At 37.9% G+C, this 19,002-nt stretch overlaps 1 protein-coding gene across 4 annotated transcripts in view; it reads right to left on the minus strand.

Moving 5' to 3' along the window:
- The window catches only part of LOC122542468 (secretory carrier-associated membrane protein 5), a 60,020-nt gene that overhangs the window by 26,257 nt on the left and 14,761 nt on the right, over positions 1–19,002 (minus strand). For all 4 annotated transcript variants that reach the window (XM_043680202.1, XM_043680199.1, XM_043680200.1 and 1 more), the window contains 2 exons: positions 16,748–16,810; positions 13,806–13,925 (listed from right to left, as the gene is read on the minus strand). In XM_043680202.1, coding sequence (XP_043536137.1) covers positions 13,806–13,925; positions 16,748–16,754 — 127 coding nt within the window. In that variant the 5' untranslated portion in view covers positions 16,755–16,810. The remainder of the gene's footprint in view (positions 1–13,805; positions 13,926–16,747; positions 16,811–19,002) is intronic.

Below are 19,002 nucleotides of genomic sequence, written 5' to 3' on the forward strand. Positions count from 1 at the left end.
GCTTGCTATGGGGAAGTGCAGCAAAGGTTTACCAGACTGATCCCTGGGGTGGTAAGACCCAATGCTAAGACTGGCTGGGTTAAGATTGTGTGGTGCTGGAAAAGCACAGCAGGTCAGGCAGCATCACACTCTCAACTCTAATCTTCAGCATCTGCAGTCCTCACTTTTGCAGAGTTATGATTGTATTCACTGGTGTTTCAAAAAATGAAGGGAATCTCAGAAACTTTTAAAATTCTAACAGGACTAGACAGGTTAGATACAAAAATGATGTTTCGGATAGTGGGGGAAATGTCAAAACTATGGATAATAGTTTAAGGATAAGGGATTGAGATGATAAGAAATTTCCTCACCCAGAGTGGTGAGCCTGTGAAATTTGTTGCCACAGAAAGTGGTAGAGGCCAAAACAGTGTTTTCAAGGAGGTGATATATATATAGGTCTTGCGGCTAAAGGCATCTTGAGATAAGGTGAGGGAGATGAATGGGATTAGATGGGAGTCAGATGGGATTAGAATCTGAGTTCAACAATCAATCATATTGGTTGGCAGAGCTGGCTTGAGGGACCAAATGACTTATTCCTACTCCCATCTTCTATGTTTCCATGTTAAATTCTCCTTTTGTTCATATGATGGTGCCTATGATCAACTTATCAAATCTGAATTAGGAGCAAAAGGAGGTCATTCAATAAGATCATTGCTGATTTCCTATTTAACAAGTATACATCTACAGCCACCTTATTCAATGACCTTCAACATCACCACTTTGAACTAGTGTTCAAAATCACAAAAAGCTTCCCACCTCTGCCCTAAGACGATCATCCTTCCTAGCTCTGGACTAACCCACAAGAATAAACATCTCTTCCACGTCCATCTGGTCAAAGTCAGAGAGCTTGTATACTTCAAATCATGGAATTCTAAAACATCAGCGGAAACATGTCTCAAATCTGACCAATATTTTAATCATAAGACAGTTCATCCATTCCTGGTATCAATCACACCTCTGAATCCCCACCTTTCCATCCTGCCTCGAATAAAACTGCACACAGATTTCAAGATCCCCTTTTCAACTGAAGCGTAAAATCCTCTCTAAATTATTCCTAAAATATTTTATCCCTGTACTTCATTAGCGCTTAATTCTCAACATCTTGAGCAAACATCCAAATAACCTTGTTAAAACTTTAGCTCCAATTTCCAATGGCTCTTTGGAACTCTTGGGTTAGCCCCAGTTTGAAAGTGTCAGCACTCAACTTGAAGGTTATATTTGTCATACAGTAGGTCACAAGAATGAGCCATCTACATTCGGATAATATCCCAGAGTTCAGAGATGGAATTTAGTGAACATATGTGCAGAACTGCACTTTTGAGATTAACATGCAAAGGATGATTTTTTTTTAAGAAAAATTTATAAAAGCTAACCTTAGAAAAATATAATTTGTCAGCTGACCTCCATGCAGAGCAGTTACATCATTAGGGAGTCAGTATCACATACAACAGTCACACAAAATAAAAGCAAACATTGTTACAACACCCTTTCAATAACAATCCTCAAATAGGAAATCAACTTCAAAAGATTATATATCCTAACTCCACTTTGTCAGTCAGTAAACATGATATCTATGTACCATTTTTCTTAATGCTAATAATACAGGGACAGTTAATTATGAAGAGTCTTTGAAGTGGTTTAAAAATGCATAGAATTATCCTTAAAATTAAAACGATATTTTTAAACATGGATTGCTTGAATTTTTCATCTTGTACTCATCAGGAATGCTAAATCTCAAATGATGACAATAATTTATACTAGAAAAGGGTGATGACTGATTAACAAGTCAACTGATTAGACAAAACATTGCTATAGAGAAAGCAAAAGGGAACTTTAAGCTCCCCTACCTCTCTTACTTCCTGTAGTAAAAATAATAGCAATTGTTTGAAATTTGGCATTCTTGCATTTGTCCTGATAAGTACAAGACAAAGTGCTTCGATGGCAGGACTCTCCTTTCATCAACGTCCAAATTGTGTTCAACCAAATAACTAATTACATATAATGGAATAAAAAGGTTTGTGCAAATCATGTGGATAATTCTTATTTACGTGTCCACTCCTGCAAGAGAAGCTATTCACCTCAGTAGAAATCTAATTACAGAGGCAACACATTTAAAAGATCGGAGCAAGTCAGTGCAATGACCAACAGGACTGCTATAAAATAGTAAGGACTTTCCTCGAGTACATTAACCAAGCAGCTCAATAGAACTGATCAATGGACGGTAACAGACTGCAGGCCTGGGTTTGTATTTCTACATGGACAATGTTTACCGCTCAAGTGTTCAGGACATGATGATGAAAGCACACAATAATCCTCTGCCTACCAGCATTTTGAACGCTGTCCAAATACTTCACACAGATGCAGAGGCAGCCTCAAAGCAGCTGGAATCAGTTGTTTAACAGTCCTACAGCACCCCTCACAGGCCACTTTAAACATGAATGTAAATATCATTTCATCTGTACTTCAGTTAATTCACACTCCTTAATGCTAGCATGATATCAGATGTGCATCTTGCGGAGATCAATTAAAACTCCCTTTACATAGTGGGTAAGAAAGATAAATAGATAGAAAAGCCAATAACTTGCATTTATGTAGGAGTGGATAGCAAGTCTAGAACTATAGCTACCTAATACATGAAATGAAGCCAGAATTGGAGGAACAAAAAGGTCTTATGGCTTTAAGATTTGAGGAGGTTAGAGACAGAAAGACAAAGCTGTTGCTCCAATCAATGATACTGCCGAACAAAACTGAAGTTAAAAACTCAACATTTAATAATCACCACATGCTGAAATCAAATTTTTAAATGAAGGTCACAGTAAGAATTTTTAAAGTTCAAATAATTTGCTCAAGTTCAGTGCCAATGTAAATCCTGACAGTGCATAGTTAATCAATTGCTTCAATGCTTTAAAATGGTGAAGTACTGCCATCTACTGACAATCACTTGCAGCATAGCATCTAATGTTAATGCAAGATTTGATATGCAATGCTGCATTTGCAGAGGCCTGGTTTAACACCTTTAAATTAGACATTGACAAGCAGTTCAAATTGTCAATGAATGTGGAGGCAGTTAATCCTTCCCAATTTCTGTTGGCAAAATACCAAAATGAAAGAATATACATTACCACAAACCTGAAAAATAGAAATTACTGTATAAAAGCAGATTGAGAACACTGCCCTGCTAACACTACCAAGTCTGTTTTTGACTGCTCTGTAACACAACTTTCAACATTCACTGGGAACAGACAAAATGATCTTGAGCTATATTTCAGCTGGACAAATATGACTTAAGAATTGTGATAGTTCATTTGGGAGCTGGACAACTCCTTTTATGAAGCAAACAAATAAATATTTCTTAGTATGTCCCAATATTACACATTTTATTTTGTACAGCAAACAGGGCTGCAATTTTCGTGTATTCATTCACAAGCAGGCATTATCTCTAGCCTAATGATTCTCTTAGGCTACACCTATAGGTGGGTATAGGTCGAGAAATTTCTGTCTTTTGTCATATGTAGTTTGCAGCAGTTTATGCCTCAGAGTGGACTTTATTCCAACTAAGGAGAAAAAGAAAGATAGGAGCTGACCAAAATCTGAGAATAGGTTTTCTGATAAGCTCCTTTGGTAAGTGACACCTTACAATGTATAATGTTTTAAGTGTTGCACAAGAGACGGAGAGGCCCTCTTGTGGCACAGTAGTAGTGTCCACAAGCCTGGATGGAGGGGCCTGGGTTCAAAACCCACCTGTTCCAGAGGTGCGTAATAACATCTGAGCAGTCTGTCAAGGAAAAATATGTTAAATTGAAAAAAAATTAAGGAAATGTTTCATGAGCTTCTACTTTTGGGTACAGTTGCAAAAGTCAAAAACAGCAGGATTTTGAAAAGTTGCACATATCTTTCAATCCGGTTTCAATTGGGATATGGTTGTGAGCAGAATGGATTAAATGTTAACAGCTGTAGACTTATCAGCCAAACAGTAACTTCCAAACCTTGTCAGGTGTGAAAACAGACTGATGAAAGAACTACCAAATCGAAGTTATTGTACTCGTCTACTAAAGTGCTAAAATACACAAAGCATTTGCTTCAATAAGAAATTGTTTTATACAATTAAACAGGACATTTGTGACCACCAGAAATTGTTTCTGCTCATGAGGTTTACAGAGACTTTCAGCTCACGCGCTCATGTCATTATGATCTCATCTGGAAAGCCAAGTGATTGTTCATAGGCTTAACTTAAATATAAGGGAGCATTATGAGAAACTGATCGATCAATTTTCCAGAGGGGAAAAAGAATGATTTATTCCTCCATTCTTTGATATGGGTTACTGCTAGCAAGGCCAGCAATTATTCTTCATCCCTAATTGTCCTTGAACCTAATAATTGCCAAGCCATTGCACAGGACACTGAATAGGTCAACCAAATGACTGTGGTTCAGGAGTAAAACATAGACTCCACTAGCTAAGTATGGACCTCCTTCCTCCAAAAGGACTAGAGAACCAGATAGGTTTTTAAACAATTGATGAGCATTACTGAGATAGCTTTATTCCAAGTTCATTAACTCAATTTAAATCCCACCGGTTGCCATGATGGGATTTGAACCCTGAATCTCCAGAGGGTGAACCAGAATCTCTGGAGTACTAACCAATGACATGACCATTAAATTACCATCTCCTCAGCATGATGAAGAATCACATTAGTCTTGTGCTAACGTCCAGTTTCTTTATATGTTTTATATTATTTAGTATCGGTGTTCAACCTTTTAAGTGTTATGGATTTTATTTTAAAATAATATATCAGTTAGATGTGTTTTTCAGGTAGAAGCTTCCCACAAGTTAATTGTTAGGCCAGTGATACTTAAGCAGAATCTATTAGCTAGCATTTAAATGATTTTCATAATTTCTAATCATTCTAAAACACTTTGGTGAAGTACTTTTGAAGTGCAGTGCCTTCTACAACATGGAGAAACTTGGCAGTATGTGCATAGCAAGGTCCCATTGGAGAATAAATACAGGCTTCAGTTCACTGTTCAATTTAGAAGTGCCATTAAGCTCATTAAATCAGTAAAGGTATTGACAATAAACTTGAACTGTAACAGATATCAGATTCCTCAGACAAGTCTCGAGGTTTACAGCACAAGAACTAAAGATTTGACAGCCTAAGGGCAATTAGGCAGAGGCAACAAGGGTTGGCTCAGCCAGCAATAGGAACACCCTGGGAAAGAATATATGAAAACTTCATCTGTCTCAACTTTCAGCTGAGGGTATCTGAAGACAAATTCACCTTCCTGATTTCTCTCCATTACCTTGCAACTTTTCTGTTTATATTTATCATTTTTTCCCATGAAAGAGGCCACACAGTCAACTTATTATGTATAAAAAAAAGAGTTGTGCTCTGAAAGACCCTTTGTCTAAAATAATTCCTCAATCTTGCTTTTCAACCTCAACGGCAATTTTAAATTCTTCTCACTTACAGGTTAAAAGGATAGAGTAACTCTACATATGAGACTCATAAGTTCCCTTTACATCACTGACAAAAGAACCAGAGAGGGAGTTTCTCTTTACTCCTGTTATTCTATGCAACATCTGACAGGGATGAAACTGAAATTCAGTACTAACAATCCAAAAAGGACTGGCCAAATCCATGAAGGTAAAAGAATATAAATGAATAAGGAAGCAGCAAGGTAGTTGGACTGATTAGATAACTCTTTTTTTTTTTTTAAAAAAAAGAGGTACAACAGTGCAGACGTGATGAGCCAAATAGCCTCCTTTTCTGATTTGGTAACTTCAACCTGAGGAAACAGTTTTACCGGTTAACCCTTTTAAAAAGTTAAACACCTCTATTAAATCTCCTTTTAGATAGGGATTCAGAAAAAAAAAGTGATGTTTCTCATGTAAACCAATACTCAATCTATAGCTGCAATATGTTTCTTCACAATTTTGACTTCCCATTTCAGGAAGAGAAAAATCCCACTACAGTGAGGCTTGTCTAACTCCACAGTGAAGCAGAGCCGGAGATGTGTTGCTGGAAAAGCGCAGCAGGTCAGGCAGCATCCAGGGAACAGGAGAATCGACGTTTCGGGCATAAAAAGAAGGGCTTATGCCCGAAACGTCGATTCTCCTGTTCCCTGGATGCTGCCTGACCTGCTGCGCTTTTCCAGCGACACATCTCCGGCTCTGATCTCCAGCATCTGCAGACCTCACTTTCTCCACAGTGAAGCAGCAGTGCAAAGCAATCACTTCAGTTTCACAACTTGCTAATTTAGAAAAAATAAAAAGATGTGGGGCTACATCATTCAAAATCTATTACTAAAGAGTGAACAGCTATATTTTTGATTTGTCCCAAACAACAGATTCAGATGCTTTAGGTCATTGAATTTAAATAAAATGTTAAACATTTGTGTTTATATTTCCTGTTAAAATTTATAAAAGGTTAATATATGCTGTCTATTCAGGTTCAGTTTAGTCTCAGCTCAATTTTTTAAGTTAAAAAAAGTAGGGTTTAGTCATTATAGGAGTAACATTCTGAAGGGGTTGAATTCCACTCATCTCATCACAGCGGATTGATTGAAGACTGTTCTTGCCAAATCTATACCTAAAAGCAGCATAAACATACATGCATGCACAGACACAGAGGGGAACAACCACCTTCAGGTGTTATATTATGATTTATCAAGGGTATCCAAGAAGCATGTGCAAGAGGAACTTGGAACATGGATGCAGAGAAGAAAAAAAAAAGAGAGTTGACTTATATACATGAGGTTGATGAAAAATGAACGATTTCTTGGCTAAAATTTGGGGGTCAATGTTTACACAAGCTCGACCATTATGCAAAGTGATAGTGTAAATTTCTTTGGACGCATATTCACCAATGACATTCAAAAATTTGAATTGGTGCTAGTACTGTCCATATTCTTCTACATTTTACTATTGTAGCTTGGATTTAAAGTTCTGAACATTTCTCAACTTAATGACAATTGGAGTTTGAATGACCAAAAGCACAAATAGAACAAGGACTTTCAATAATTAAACTCTGCAGTAAGATTGCTATTACTGGAAATATTCTAAATCTTGCCTCTGAATCACTGAGCGCACACAGGGTCATGGTACTTTCTATGTGAAATGACAACTACTCAATTTCTAAATGAGATTTTAGGCATGCTGACAAGATTAGCTACCTTACACTTATAATCCTGAACTGCACTGTGTACCTACATCTTACTTGCAAAATCCAAACAAACCTCTCAGCCCAAAATTTCCACAATACTTGGTACTGAAAGGATGTTTTCTTGGGTAATTTCCAAATCTTCTCCTTTGTACAATCTGTAGTGATTGTTCGCCTTCCTTAGTACCAGCGTAAACTAGCAGCTCTGCTTCTAAACTATTGATTCCTTCACTAGTATGAAGTTACTTTTATTGAGCATGCTTGGCAATTAAGTATACTTCAATAGTGCTCAAGGTTTTTGGTATGGGGAACCTCAAATACAAGACCATATCAGGAACACTGCATGCAGTTTTGGTCCACTTGCTTAAGGAAGGATATAATTGTACTGGAAGCAGTTCAGAGAAGGTTCGTTTAATTTCGGAGGTGAAAGGTGCGTATTAGGAGACGTTGAGCAGTTTTGGCATACATTTGATGAAGTTTAGAAAGATGAGAGATCTATCTGAGGCTTAAAAGAAGACATGAAAGGAGGTTGACAAAGTACAGCAAATGTTACCAGTTATGGGAATAAGAGTTTTAAGGCTAAGAGGTGGCAAATTTAAACAGATGAGCAGGATTTATGTCAGAAAGTGTTGTGAATCTGTAAAATTCATGACCCGAGTGCAGTGGACATCAGGACACAGTGAATTGGAGGAGAAAGATTTTTTTTTTTTAAAATGAATACGAGATTAGGGGGTATAGAGAGCAGACAGGAAGTGGAGTTGAGGCCAAGATGAGATCAGCCATGGTTGCATTGAGTAGTGAAGTAGGCTTGAGGGCCAAATTGCCCACTCCTGCTCCCAGTTCTTATGCTGTTGTACACCCATAATCTGATCTTAGTATTGCCTCTTAAGTTCTGACTGACAGTGCTAGAGAGCTAACAGAAATCAAAAAAAAAAGCTACCAAAAAAAAAAGCAGCTCTTGGTCAGCATAACGCAATGTTTATGCAAGTGGATGTGATGAGAAATCAGTTGATCAGAAATTAGGTTTGCTTCAAACAAACTCAAAACCTCAAACAAAAGCTCAGACAATGTAATTGCACCAGAACACAATTTCTTTTTTTTTTTAAATAAAGATATATGCAAGACTAAAGCCTGACACATTTTACTATGCTGTACCATTAAACCTTCCACTTAGTGAGGAATTAAAAACCGTTTAACATAACGCACTGAAATTCAATATCTATTTCAAAAGATATCTTGGACAATAAAAAAATGCACTGCGGTTTGCTGTAACTTTGTTGGCTGGGTATCCTTACCTTGAAACATTACATTGAAGCAACTTAAATTACATCTATAAAAGTATCTGTAAAAGCCAGAGGTCAAAGGAAATGAATTTAGGACTGACCAATAAGATGCAAATTCGCTACATTTCCCTTCCTCAAAATAAATTCCACACACAGCAATTAACTTGATTAACATTCTCTATTTGTAAAACTAACAGCATACAAACACTATTAACTCAGCGTTTCCAGCTCATCTTTTGGCCTTTGCATCGAAGATAAATGAACAGAAGACAGACGAGCATTAACGTTAAACCCAGAACAGTTACTGAAGGTTTCTTCAATGAGGCAGAATGTAGTTGCCATGCAGAGTACAGCTCCCAACAATCTAAGCTAGGAATAAGCTTCAAAGTCAAAAGAATGTAAAGCTTACAGAAACCCCCAGTTAGGGTGCTACAGCAACTCGGGTGTGGTAGCATCTGTAGAGAGAAACAGAGTCCTTTGTTTGAACAGTTCTGATGAAGGGTCACTGGACTTAAAACATTAAGTTTATTTTCCCATCTACAGATGTTGCCAGACCTGCTGAGCTTCTCCAGCACGGTTTTTGTTTTAGATTTCCAACACACAGTTCTTTCTTTTTAGCATCGAAGGTTTCGGTGTTGTCTCCATGGTAGTTTTCCCATCTCAGAGTCCAAAGGTTGCAAGCTCAAGTCTCACTTTGGAGACCTCAGCACATTTTCACTGTGGATGTCATCTTCATTTTGAGATTTAAGCTAGCCATTCTCGCAGGAGAACATAAATGATCAAATGACAATTCAAAGAAAAACCACAGATATTCACTTGGTATCCTGGTTAAAATGTACCCCTCAAATCAACACCCAACTCAATCGTTTATTTCATTCCTACTTATGGGAATTTTCTATGCACAAACTTGCTCCTGCATTAACTTACAATACAACATTGACTACACTTCAGAAGTACTGTATTATTTGGGATTGCTGTTATCATAAATAATTTTAAAACTAATATTACCATGTGGTACAGTACTTCAACAGAAGTATGAAGACCATTTAATATTCAGAATATATAGTACAATTGAATAAAAAATTGTATAAAATCTGTATTATTGCATTTTCACAGAATTTGTTGATCAGGGATAGACTGTTTAAAACTTGTTTGTGGGCGGCATGGTGGCTCAGTGGTTAGCACTGCTGTCTCACAGCACCAGAGACCTGGGTTCAATTCCCGCCTCAGGCAACTGTGTGTGGAGTTTGCACATTCTCCCGTGTCTGTGGAGGTTTCCTCCAGGTGTTCCAGTTTCCTCCCACAGTCCAAAAATGTGTAGTTAGGTGAATTGGCTATGCTAAAACGTAGGGGAATGGGTCTGGGCGGGTTGCTCTTCGGAGGGTCGGTGGGGACTTGGGCCGAAGGGTTACACTAAGTAATCTAATCTAATCATAACTTGACTAGATTAAATTTTGGACTTTACTTAGCTTTGATCCTTCTCTTAAAATGTTTGTTCAGTGTTATCAAAACTTTAAGTAACAATAAACAGACATCAAATTTGTATGTAGCATTTGTACATCCTTTGTACATTCAAAATTCTTCACACAGAATTCACATCATTTCATTCATTCGTTGTTTAAAGAGTCTTAGGAAATTACAATGTATTGGTCCAACATTCAATATCTGAGTGGCTACAGAGCCAGAGTACAAGGAAGAGACAGTCTCAGAAGCCAACAATGACAACAAAAGATTGCAATACTTTACCTGACCTGATGGTGGTTTAACAGCAATATGAATTAAGAAGCAAACAGCTCCATCCAGCAGCAAATATCAAGTACTGCAGCAGAAGCTCCTGCAGTCTACTACCCCAGTGTGTTATTTGTCATTACAGCACTGTTTTAACACTGAAATAAACTGCTTATTGACACAGAAGATTCACACTAGCAATTTAATCAAGTAATTGTAAGTGGGATATACTAGACCTATTTTATACTGCTCTAACATGACAATGAATAAAGCCTAGACCAGTGTAAATGCTTTCAGGCAGCTTCTGAATCACATGCATGTTAAGATGAAACTGAGGTTTCTCCAGCTCCCTCAACTTACAAAATTACTGGGCTCAGAGTTAATAGCTGGAATCTATGTCTTTGGGGATAAAAAGAACAGTTCAGCCCTTCAAGCCTATCATTGCACATTGTAAATGCCACAATGAGATTGTTTCGCGACCCACTAAATGCAAAGGAAACACGGGCAATGTTGATACCAACTTTCTTCACAGTATTACTATTTAAGCCCTGGTATCATTCTGGCAATAGATACTAAGCTGCATTAAAGACTGTGTGTGCGCGTGTGTAGAAGAAGGGAGGTGAAAGTCCATAATTGAATGCAGTTATCCAGAATGGAGCAAATCAAGACTTCATGTAATTTCCAATCCTTTGCATTCCTGTCCCCTGAAGATTAAGCCCAGCAGTGTTACATTTTTTGTAACTGCCCATTATCTGTTTGTTATTACATGACTATCAAGAAGCTCTTTCAACAGAAAGATACAATCCAAACCACATGCATTTATATTATAAATTCTGTTCAGTTTTATCCTGATCTCTTTAGTGTTGTATAGGGAACTGTTGTGCATGCCTTTGCAATAGGATGAAAATTCATCTTATTTGCTTATCGTAGTTTTCTTTCTTAAATATAAATAAAACTGATCTTAAAAGCTTTATAGAAACAAACAAACTTGAAAGAAAATAACTCAAGGATACTACAAAAGCCAAAACTCAATTAATTGAATATTGATACCTATCCCAAGGTATTGAAAATGAACAGGCAAATACTCAGACTTAAGAAATAGCAGCTGTCCATGTTGTGAGAAGATTGCAGTAAATGAAAGCAATATCAAACAGTCAAGTTCCAAAGCTTTGAAGAATTATCAAAAAAAAAACGTCCCAGGGGAGCAGCACAGTCAAAGGAAGAAAAATATTCTTTCTGATTAAAGTTATTATATTGATTCCTTTTCTGAACCTTGCGGATAATTGATTTACACTAGGTAAGCTGTTTGGGAGTGTGGCAGGTAAAGAAAGAGATTTCATTTAATTTGTGCTATCGAGAGATCCTCTGTATTCTAACTTGACAGCTTTTAAATTGATTGTTCAATGAAATAGATTTTCATTTGTAATGCTCAATCATGGTTCAAAATTATTAAAGACAATTGCTCAATGCCAGATTAACAAATCTGTTTTGATTAAAAAGTGTGTTAAAGACACTAATAACTAAACAATCGGGATAGGGGTTCACAGCAAGAACTACATAGTTCATGAACGGTTCTTATTCTGTAATGGACAAAAATTGAATTTTCAAATCGTTGGAGAAGGTAAACAGTACATCAATAAATTGCATCCCTCAGAATTCACCGCACCCACAAATCATAGAATCCCTATGGTGTGGAAGCAGGCCATTCAGCTCACTGATTCCACACCAACCTTCTGAACAGCATCCCACCTAGGCCCACCCCTTACCCTGTAACCTTGCATTTCCCATTGCTAACCCACCTAGCATACACATCTTTGGATACTACAGGCAACTTAGCCTGGCCAATCCACCTAATCTGCATATCTTTGGACTGTAGGAGGAAACCAGAGCACCTGGAGGAAATCCATGCAGACACGGAGAACATGCAAACCCCATACAGACAATAGTCAGAAGGTGGAATCGAACTATGGCCCCTGGCTCTGGGAGGCAGCACTGCTACCCACTGAGTCACTGTGCCACTCCAGAAAGTTCTCACCCAATATATTGATCAAACAGGCTGGGTGCCCTTCTACTAAATCTAAAATACTGGTATTGGCATTGGTAGTATTTGACAGTTTGCATGTCTTAAGTCTGAACTCCAGTGATATGTATACTTTTTGTTCTCCCAAAGGAGTATTTTATGTTGAGCATTATACAAATGAGAAAGGCCCACCTAGGACTGAGATGAACGCTTACAATATATCATTTGGAATTCAAAGAGTGTGTTTTTGGTTTTAAACCTGTGACAGTGACTTTGAGTTAGCAAGTAATTTTGATCAGTGAGTTCAAAACAGCATCTCACAAAAAGCATGAGATTAAGAGATCAGATAAATGCCGGGTGAGATAATTGAAGTATTTAATAAATTGAGTTTTCAATTACCTACATAAAGGCAGTCAGGAGCCATAAGGAGGTCAGTTCAGAAGAATGAAAACAATCAGAAGGGCAGTTTTAGTTTTCTAGGCCAGAGGTCAAAAGTAGTTGCAAGCTGTTTTAATGTTAAAATAGGAGGGCTGGGAAAAGGTCCTGAGCATTTCTCAAGAGCTCAATAAAAAGGTCAATCAGCAAGCCTGTTAGTGTGTCACTAGGAAAGATGGGGGAGAAACACGTCTGGTGAAATGTGTAGGAAGTCACCAAAATGCAATGCTTACAACCTTTGCAGTTTAATAGGAAATTTTAAAAGTGAAGATCAGAGTGGGGTTGAGCATTTGTAAAGGATATTGCTGGGAAACAAAAAGGTCGAATCTTTCTTTGTGTTGTTCATAAGAACTTTCCAACTTATCAAAACTTTGTTTTTGTATAATAACCTAACATACTTCTGTCAAAAGTACATGGACTGCCTTGTGTTAGTTAATATGTTCAGTGACTGCCCCAAGGCAAAAAAAAGATCAAGTGAGGTTTAATTCTGGAATCTGACTTGTCCAGTATTCTCATCAGCTGGGATCACCGAGACTGAAATAACCCTTCCAACCTCAAAGATTACTAGCATCAACTCCTTAAGGCAGAAGCAGAGAAATGTGTGTTTTGCAATGCTTCAAAAACCAACGTGAACATTAAGATAGCAAGACTAATTATTCAGCTTGCTGCACTAGTTATAACTGGTAAAGATAAGATTACATGGAGTTTTTAAGGTATATGCATGAGTCAGGAGCTAAAAACTGATCACACAGGAGACCTAAACCTTTACAAAGTTTGTGATTACACCTACAGAATATGGATTTGTATCTGGATTCCAGGAGGTAAATGGCATGTTTACAGTTCAATGTTCTACCTAGGCTCATTATTCAAAAATATGATTACATATATTTTAATCAGTGTAGAATTCTGTGTGTAAGCAGAGAAGATTAAACCATTTAATTGGTTCATCCAACTTGCATGGACTCTATGACACAGAAACTGAATAGAAATTTCACCATTTTGAAATATAGACACAATCAACCTTAATGCCCTTGAAAGAAAAAGGGTCTGTAACAATGTTTGGAAGGTTAGAGATGTTACTGGGGTCCACAGCACATCTAGGATGCAAACACATTCACTTGTGATATAGTTCTCATACTCACGCATCCAAAGGTAGTAAATGCGTTTTGCCAGGACTTTGTGTGGTTCTGGAATTTCATTAAAATCCTGGTAAAAACACGGTTTCAACGGAATGAACTTTGGGAGCGGTGGAAAATTGTTTTCTAGAAAACAAAAGCATCATGTTTAGAATAATTTACAAGTAGTCAGGTTTAAGATAATTTAAGATTTGCTGTTTATTAATAATGGTGACTCTTAGGCATCACTGCAAAGTTAAAGAATGTTGCTTTATACTGGGTCTACTTCTGGACAGCAACAATTCCTCCGACTCACCCTTTTCTCTTCCTACCATTAGTTTTTCCAAGCCCTTAGATGGGTGTTTCTGAATATAGTTGGATAACTGGGCTGCATTTCCTTTACTTTTCCAGCCCCCTTCATTAACGGTTTCTCTTACTTTCCCAGCTCTCATTCATTTAGGTCCTCAGACCCACAAAGTGAATATGCTAAGGTCCATAGCATTTCCAAGTTGACTGAAAGCATGCTCTCTCTTACCATGTTACATTCCCTTTTCCACAGAGGGGCAGACACACAAGGAGTTCATGCTCCATTCCTTTTACCCATCACTATTTACCAGGCTTCTGTTTGTACCTCCATAACATTTTTCCTGATCCAGGTCTAATATTTCTTCTCTCTGCAGAAATAATGTTCTTTTGCACCAGTTCTTACTGTGATGATCCTATGGGTTTGTTCTGCTTTTTTTTTGTTTTAAAAACAATGTTTTAAGACAGAGGTGCCAGATATCTATTGAAAACTTAAACAGTTTGTTAGATCTTTGGGTTATATTTTTAAAAGTTGGAACAATAGAAGCAGTCTGATGGGGTGTCGTCAAACTCTGGCAGAACCAGGATTTTTAGTTTTTGAGTTATCAGCATTAGCAGTTGTTGCTAGGTCTGTTGCTGCAGTACATCTCCCCCCTGCTAACTCAGTTCTCTTGATGTTTTTCCTCCTGGGGTTGCATGGGAGACAATCTGTTTTCTGAATCTTTTGCCAAAGGTGTATTTATGGGATGTTACTATAGTGGAACAGTTACCATTTAGTAGCTAAGTAATCCTTTATTCTGTTAAGTTTTCCAATAGAATTATAGCTAAGCCAACTTTTTTTGCTTTCTTTTGCTGTATTTTAAACTGCAGTGTACGAATAATGTTTTGCTCTTCAAATCTGGTAATTTGACCAATCGAACTGCATCTGGAATGCACCACCTTGCACTTATTTCTAAATTAAGAAAAAAAAAGTCTAGACTATGTTGTTAATATGAGGTCTAGTCTGATCCATAACACTTACCCTTCTGCCACATTTTATATTTTCCTCTTTCTCCAAGTATCCTCGTTCAGCTTTCTATACTTTCCATCACTTTGCTCAGTTCCTTTGTTTAATTTCTATTCTTCAGAAACACTCCACTTATCTGCCCTAAAACTGAAGACTTTTTATCATCTGCCAGATGCACACAGAGATAACTGCTCAGCTCTCCAACCAAAATAGAGGGGGGTCACCTACCAGAGGGGCACTATTGGACATGCATGCCTGTGTCCATCATGGCCACAGGTGGATTTCAAGCTAGCAGATGCTCCCAGCAAAGCATTTCATACTCATCATTTAACAGGGCACTGACAGCCAGTAAATCTGCACAGAAAGGTTTGCCACTTCTATCCCTATCATCTTTCACTTGCACCTCAAAAGTCAAATGTGGGGTATAGTCAATAATCCCACATGTCCACAGATTCACAGGTTGTGCCAAGAAGGTCCTGAAATAGTAGCAAGTGGAGAGATGTTGGAGAAATGCTGTGATTTTCCTGTTTGCTGTGCTACCTTTTTGGCACTGCATATTTTGGAATATTTATAATAGATGCTTCTCAATTTCTTTTTACTTGAATGGGGGTGGAATCTTTTGGTATTTTGTGTAAAGGGGAAAAAAACAAGTTTTGAGTACTATAATTGGTGAACAGCAATAAGTAGTCAACCCCCTCTGATTTAGTCTTGGGCAAGGATTACTTAGACATTGGCCTCACTGCCAAACCACAGCAGAAGGCTTGTCAAATAGCTTTCAGCAAGTTATTCCAATTATGCAATAGCATTTAATTGACCTTTATACTGCAATTCATTGTAAGTGTTGCATTGCTCATAGACAAATATTCAACTTATAATATGGAGCAAGAATACAGAATATCATTTAGCATTAATTTGCAAAATCATCCCTTCAAGCAATACATGCACCTTGCATTAAGGGTTCTCGTACTCAAATTTTCAAAATTCAAAATCAACAGAGCACAGTGGCTTACACAAAATAATGTTTCTTGCCAGAGATTGGAAAACAATTATGAATGAGGGAAGCATGCTTCTCCATTCAACTTTCCAAGACCTTCAAGTCTCCTCACTACTGCATTCAGTTTGATCAACTGAACATATGAGGTCCAAGTATTTGGTGTGCTTATAGCTTAAAAACACTGAGCACTTTTACTATAATGAGCAGGTTTCAATGATCCAATTTCACTGAAGGAATGTGCAGAACCCAGGACGTGGCTTTGAATCCTTTAAAGTGCTCATTATTCTGCTTTTATCTTTAGTCATTCACAAGACAGAAAGAGCACTATGTGTTGTCACTCTAAATCAGATTCTGTCTGATCAGTCTTCAGCATGCCGATTGGTCGGACAGGGCTAGATGCAGAAGCAGAAGACAAGGAGATGGATCAGGGTATTCAGAGGTTTCAGGAGGGCGAGATTGTTGACACAAAAAACTCTGACAGAATTAGCTCCTCAGAGGCAAGTGAAAGAAAATGGGTTAAAAAAAATTTAAACATCATAGGAATTATCATCGAAATCACAGATATCGGAAAGGAGACCTGCTGATGGTTTGGAGAGAAGGCCCTTTGTTCCCAGGGAATGCTGAGCAGAAATTCAGTTGTACAAACTAAATGCCATCCATCCTTACCAGTCATATTTAAGATGGTGTTTGCTCAGTTTCTGACGTCTCAAATGTGTAATACGATCTAACCTGAAAAACAAGACAATAAACTTTAAAACGTGGGCTAGTGCGGAAAATGGATGGACGGACAGACAGACGGACGAATGAACGAAAATACGATATAGTAAGCAAATAGCAATGAATAGAGTTACCGGTATGAATGAATGAATGCAATATAGTAGAGTCAACTTATACATGAGATATGGAAAAAACAAGACTTTTTTGCCAAAATGAGGGGTTGTCTTATACATGGCATCGACCTATACATGAGTATATACAATAGTTCAGATTAGATTGCTCTTTTCAGGCCCTGAAACTCCCTCCCTACAATGCTCATTTACACACTCTGTAGTGATTCAACTCACCATCTCAAGAGCAATGAGATGAACTACAAGTGCTGGCCTATCCAGCTACACCCACGTTCTTTCAAAGAATTTTAAAAATCTGAAATAAAATTGAGTGCATGGTCTCTTCTACTGGAGGGTGACAATCAAATTAAAGCATACCTCAATGAGCAATGGCAAGTCAGCACGACAAAAGCACCTATTCCTCTGTCTCACACACCCACCCACACACACATACATACGTACAAATGCATGAAAGAACTGAATATTCTAATGGAGAATTCTTGCTGCACATTAATCAACATCTTGCATGTGCCAACATGCAGGCTCTGCTTTCTTTCTGGAAAGTGGTCTGAACAGCATTCCAGCAAAAAAAAAAAAGATATCTGCAAACCTTCAAACTGAAATTCTCGTCATTCTTCTACCATCCCTTGTTTCCTTGGAAAACAAAGATTGTGTAGTTGTACCAACTCCAGTTGGCTCATGACATGCCCAAATGCCACCACGTTTGGGCTGAATAGCCAGTTTTGAGCTCATGTCTTTGGGGTTGAAGAGTATGGTGCTGGAAAGGCACAGCCGGTCAGGCAGCATCAGAGGAGCAGGAGAATCAACATTTCAAGCATAAGCTCTTCAGAGGAACAGCTTATGCCCGAAATGTCAATTCTCCTGCTCCTCAGATACTGCCTGACCAGCTGTGCTTTTCGACTCTGATCTTCAGCATCTGCAGTCCTTATTTTCTCCCACAATGCTTTTTGGCCCAACCTGTTGGCAGTTATCTTTCATCTAAGCCTATAACCCCAAACACATTTACTTGACCTATATGTGCTTTATTCCTTCATCTCTCTATTACAGCCTTCTAATACCTCCCCAAAACCATCTCTTTCCTTTCAGTTCATCATTGGCTACCTCAGTGTCATTTTCCCTCCCTATTGCCTCTACCCAGCTCAGATGTCTTACATTGCTGGTTTTCTCCACTTGACTTACAAAGAATTGCTCACAAACATTCCAATTATAAAATGCTAGTTTTAACCCCTATAGGTCACGCTCACTTGGAAGACTTCCTGGCATTAACCACTTTGAGCTGAACTGGCATACTGAACGTATCACGATTATCCAGTTTAGAGGATAATATCGATTGAATCAACGCAAACTACATTATCACCAGTCCACAAGGAGGGCCTAAGTTTAATTTTTCATAACACATTGTCCAGCTAGTCAATAAACAATTTTAAAAAACACATGTAATCTTCTTCTTGGTTATACAAATATAAGGCCAAGGTAGGGACTCTCTGGACTATTCCCTGAAAAGCTCATTTCCAACCCACAAAGTCAAAATTAGCTTGCATTTGCTTACAATAAATCTTCATTTCATCTAAGTTAAAAATAGTGCCAAGATGAAATGAAAACATGCAAGGACAAACAGAGTCAATTTCCTTTCTCTGCCCCAACCTCTTCACTTAAGATGTTCAGCAACTAAACACTAAATACTTCCCACAAGCTCTTCTGCCTAATATTTACAACTTCTAATACATCAGCTAGTGGTTCAGTTTTAATTAAAAAGTATAAGCTAATTCAATTGTCCTGTTTTGTATCTGGATGTGAAAAAGATGGGCAATTCACCACAGGTAATTTATAACTAATTAATGTTGGCCACAAAATAAAAAAAGAAAATCAAATTGAATCAATGAAAGTAAAGGCTGTGAACTGAACATGCTATACAGTAGGCTAGATTGTAAATTTCTGGATTAGTGGTGCTGGAAGAGCACAGCAGTTCAGGCAGCATCCAAGGAGCTTCGAAAATCGACGTTTTGGGCAAAAGCCCTTCATCAGGAATAAAGGCAGTGAGCCTGAAGCGTGGAGAGATAAGCTAGAGGAGGG

Source organism: Chiloscyllium plagiosum, chromosome 40 (assembly GCF_004010195.1).
Source record: "Chiloscyllium plagiosum isolate BGI_BamShark_2017 chromosome 40, ASM401019v2, whole genome shotgun sequence".
NCBI classification, from domain to species: Eukaryota; Metazoa; Chordata; class Chondrichthyes; order Orectolobiformes; family Hemiscylliidae; genus Chiloscyllium; species Chiloscyllium plagiosum.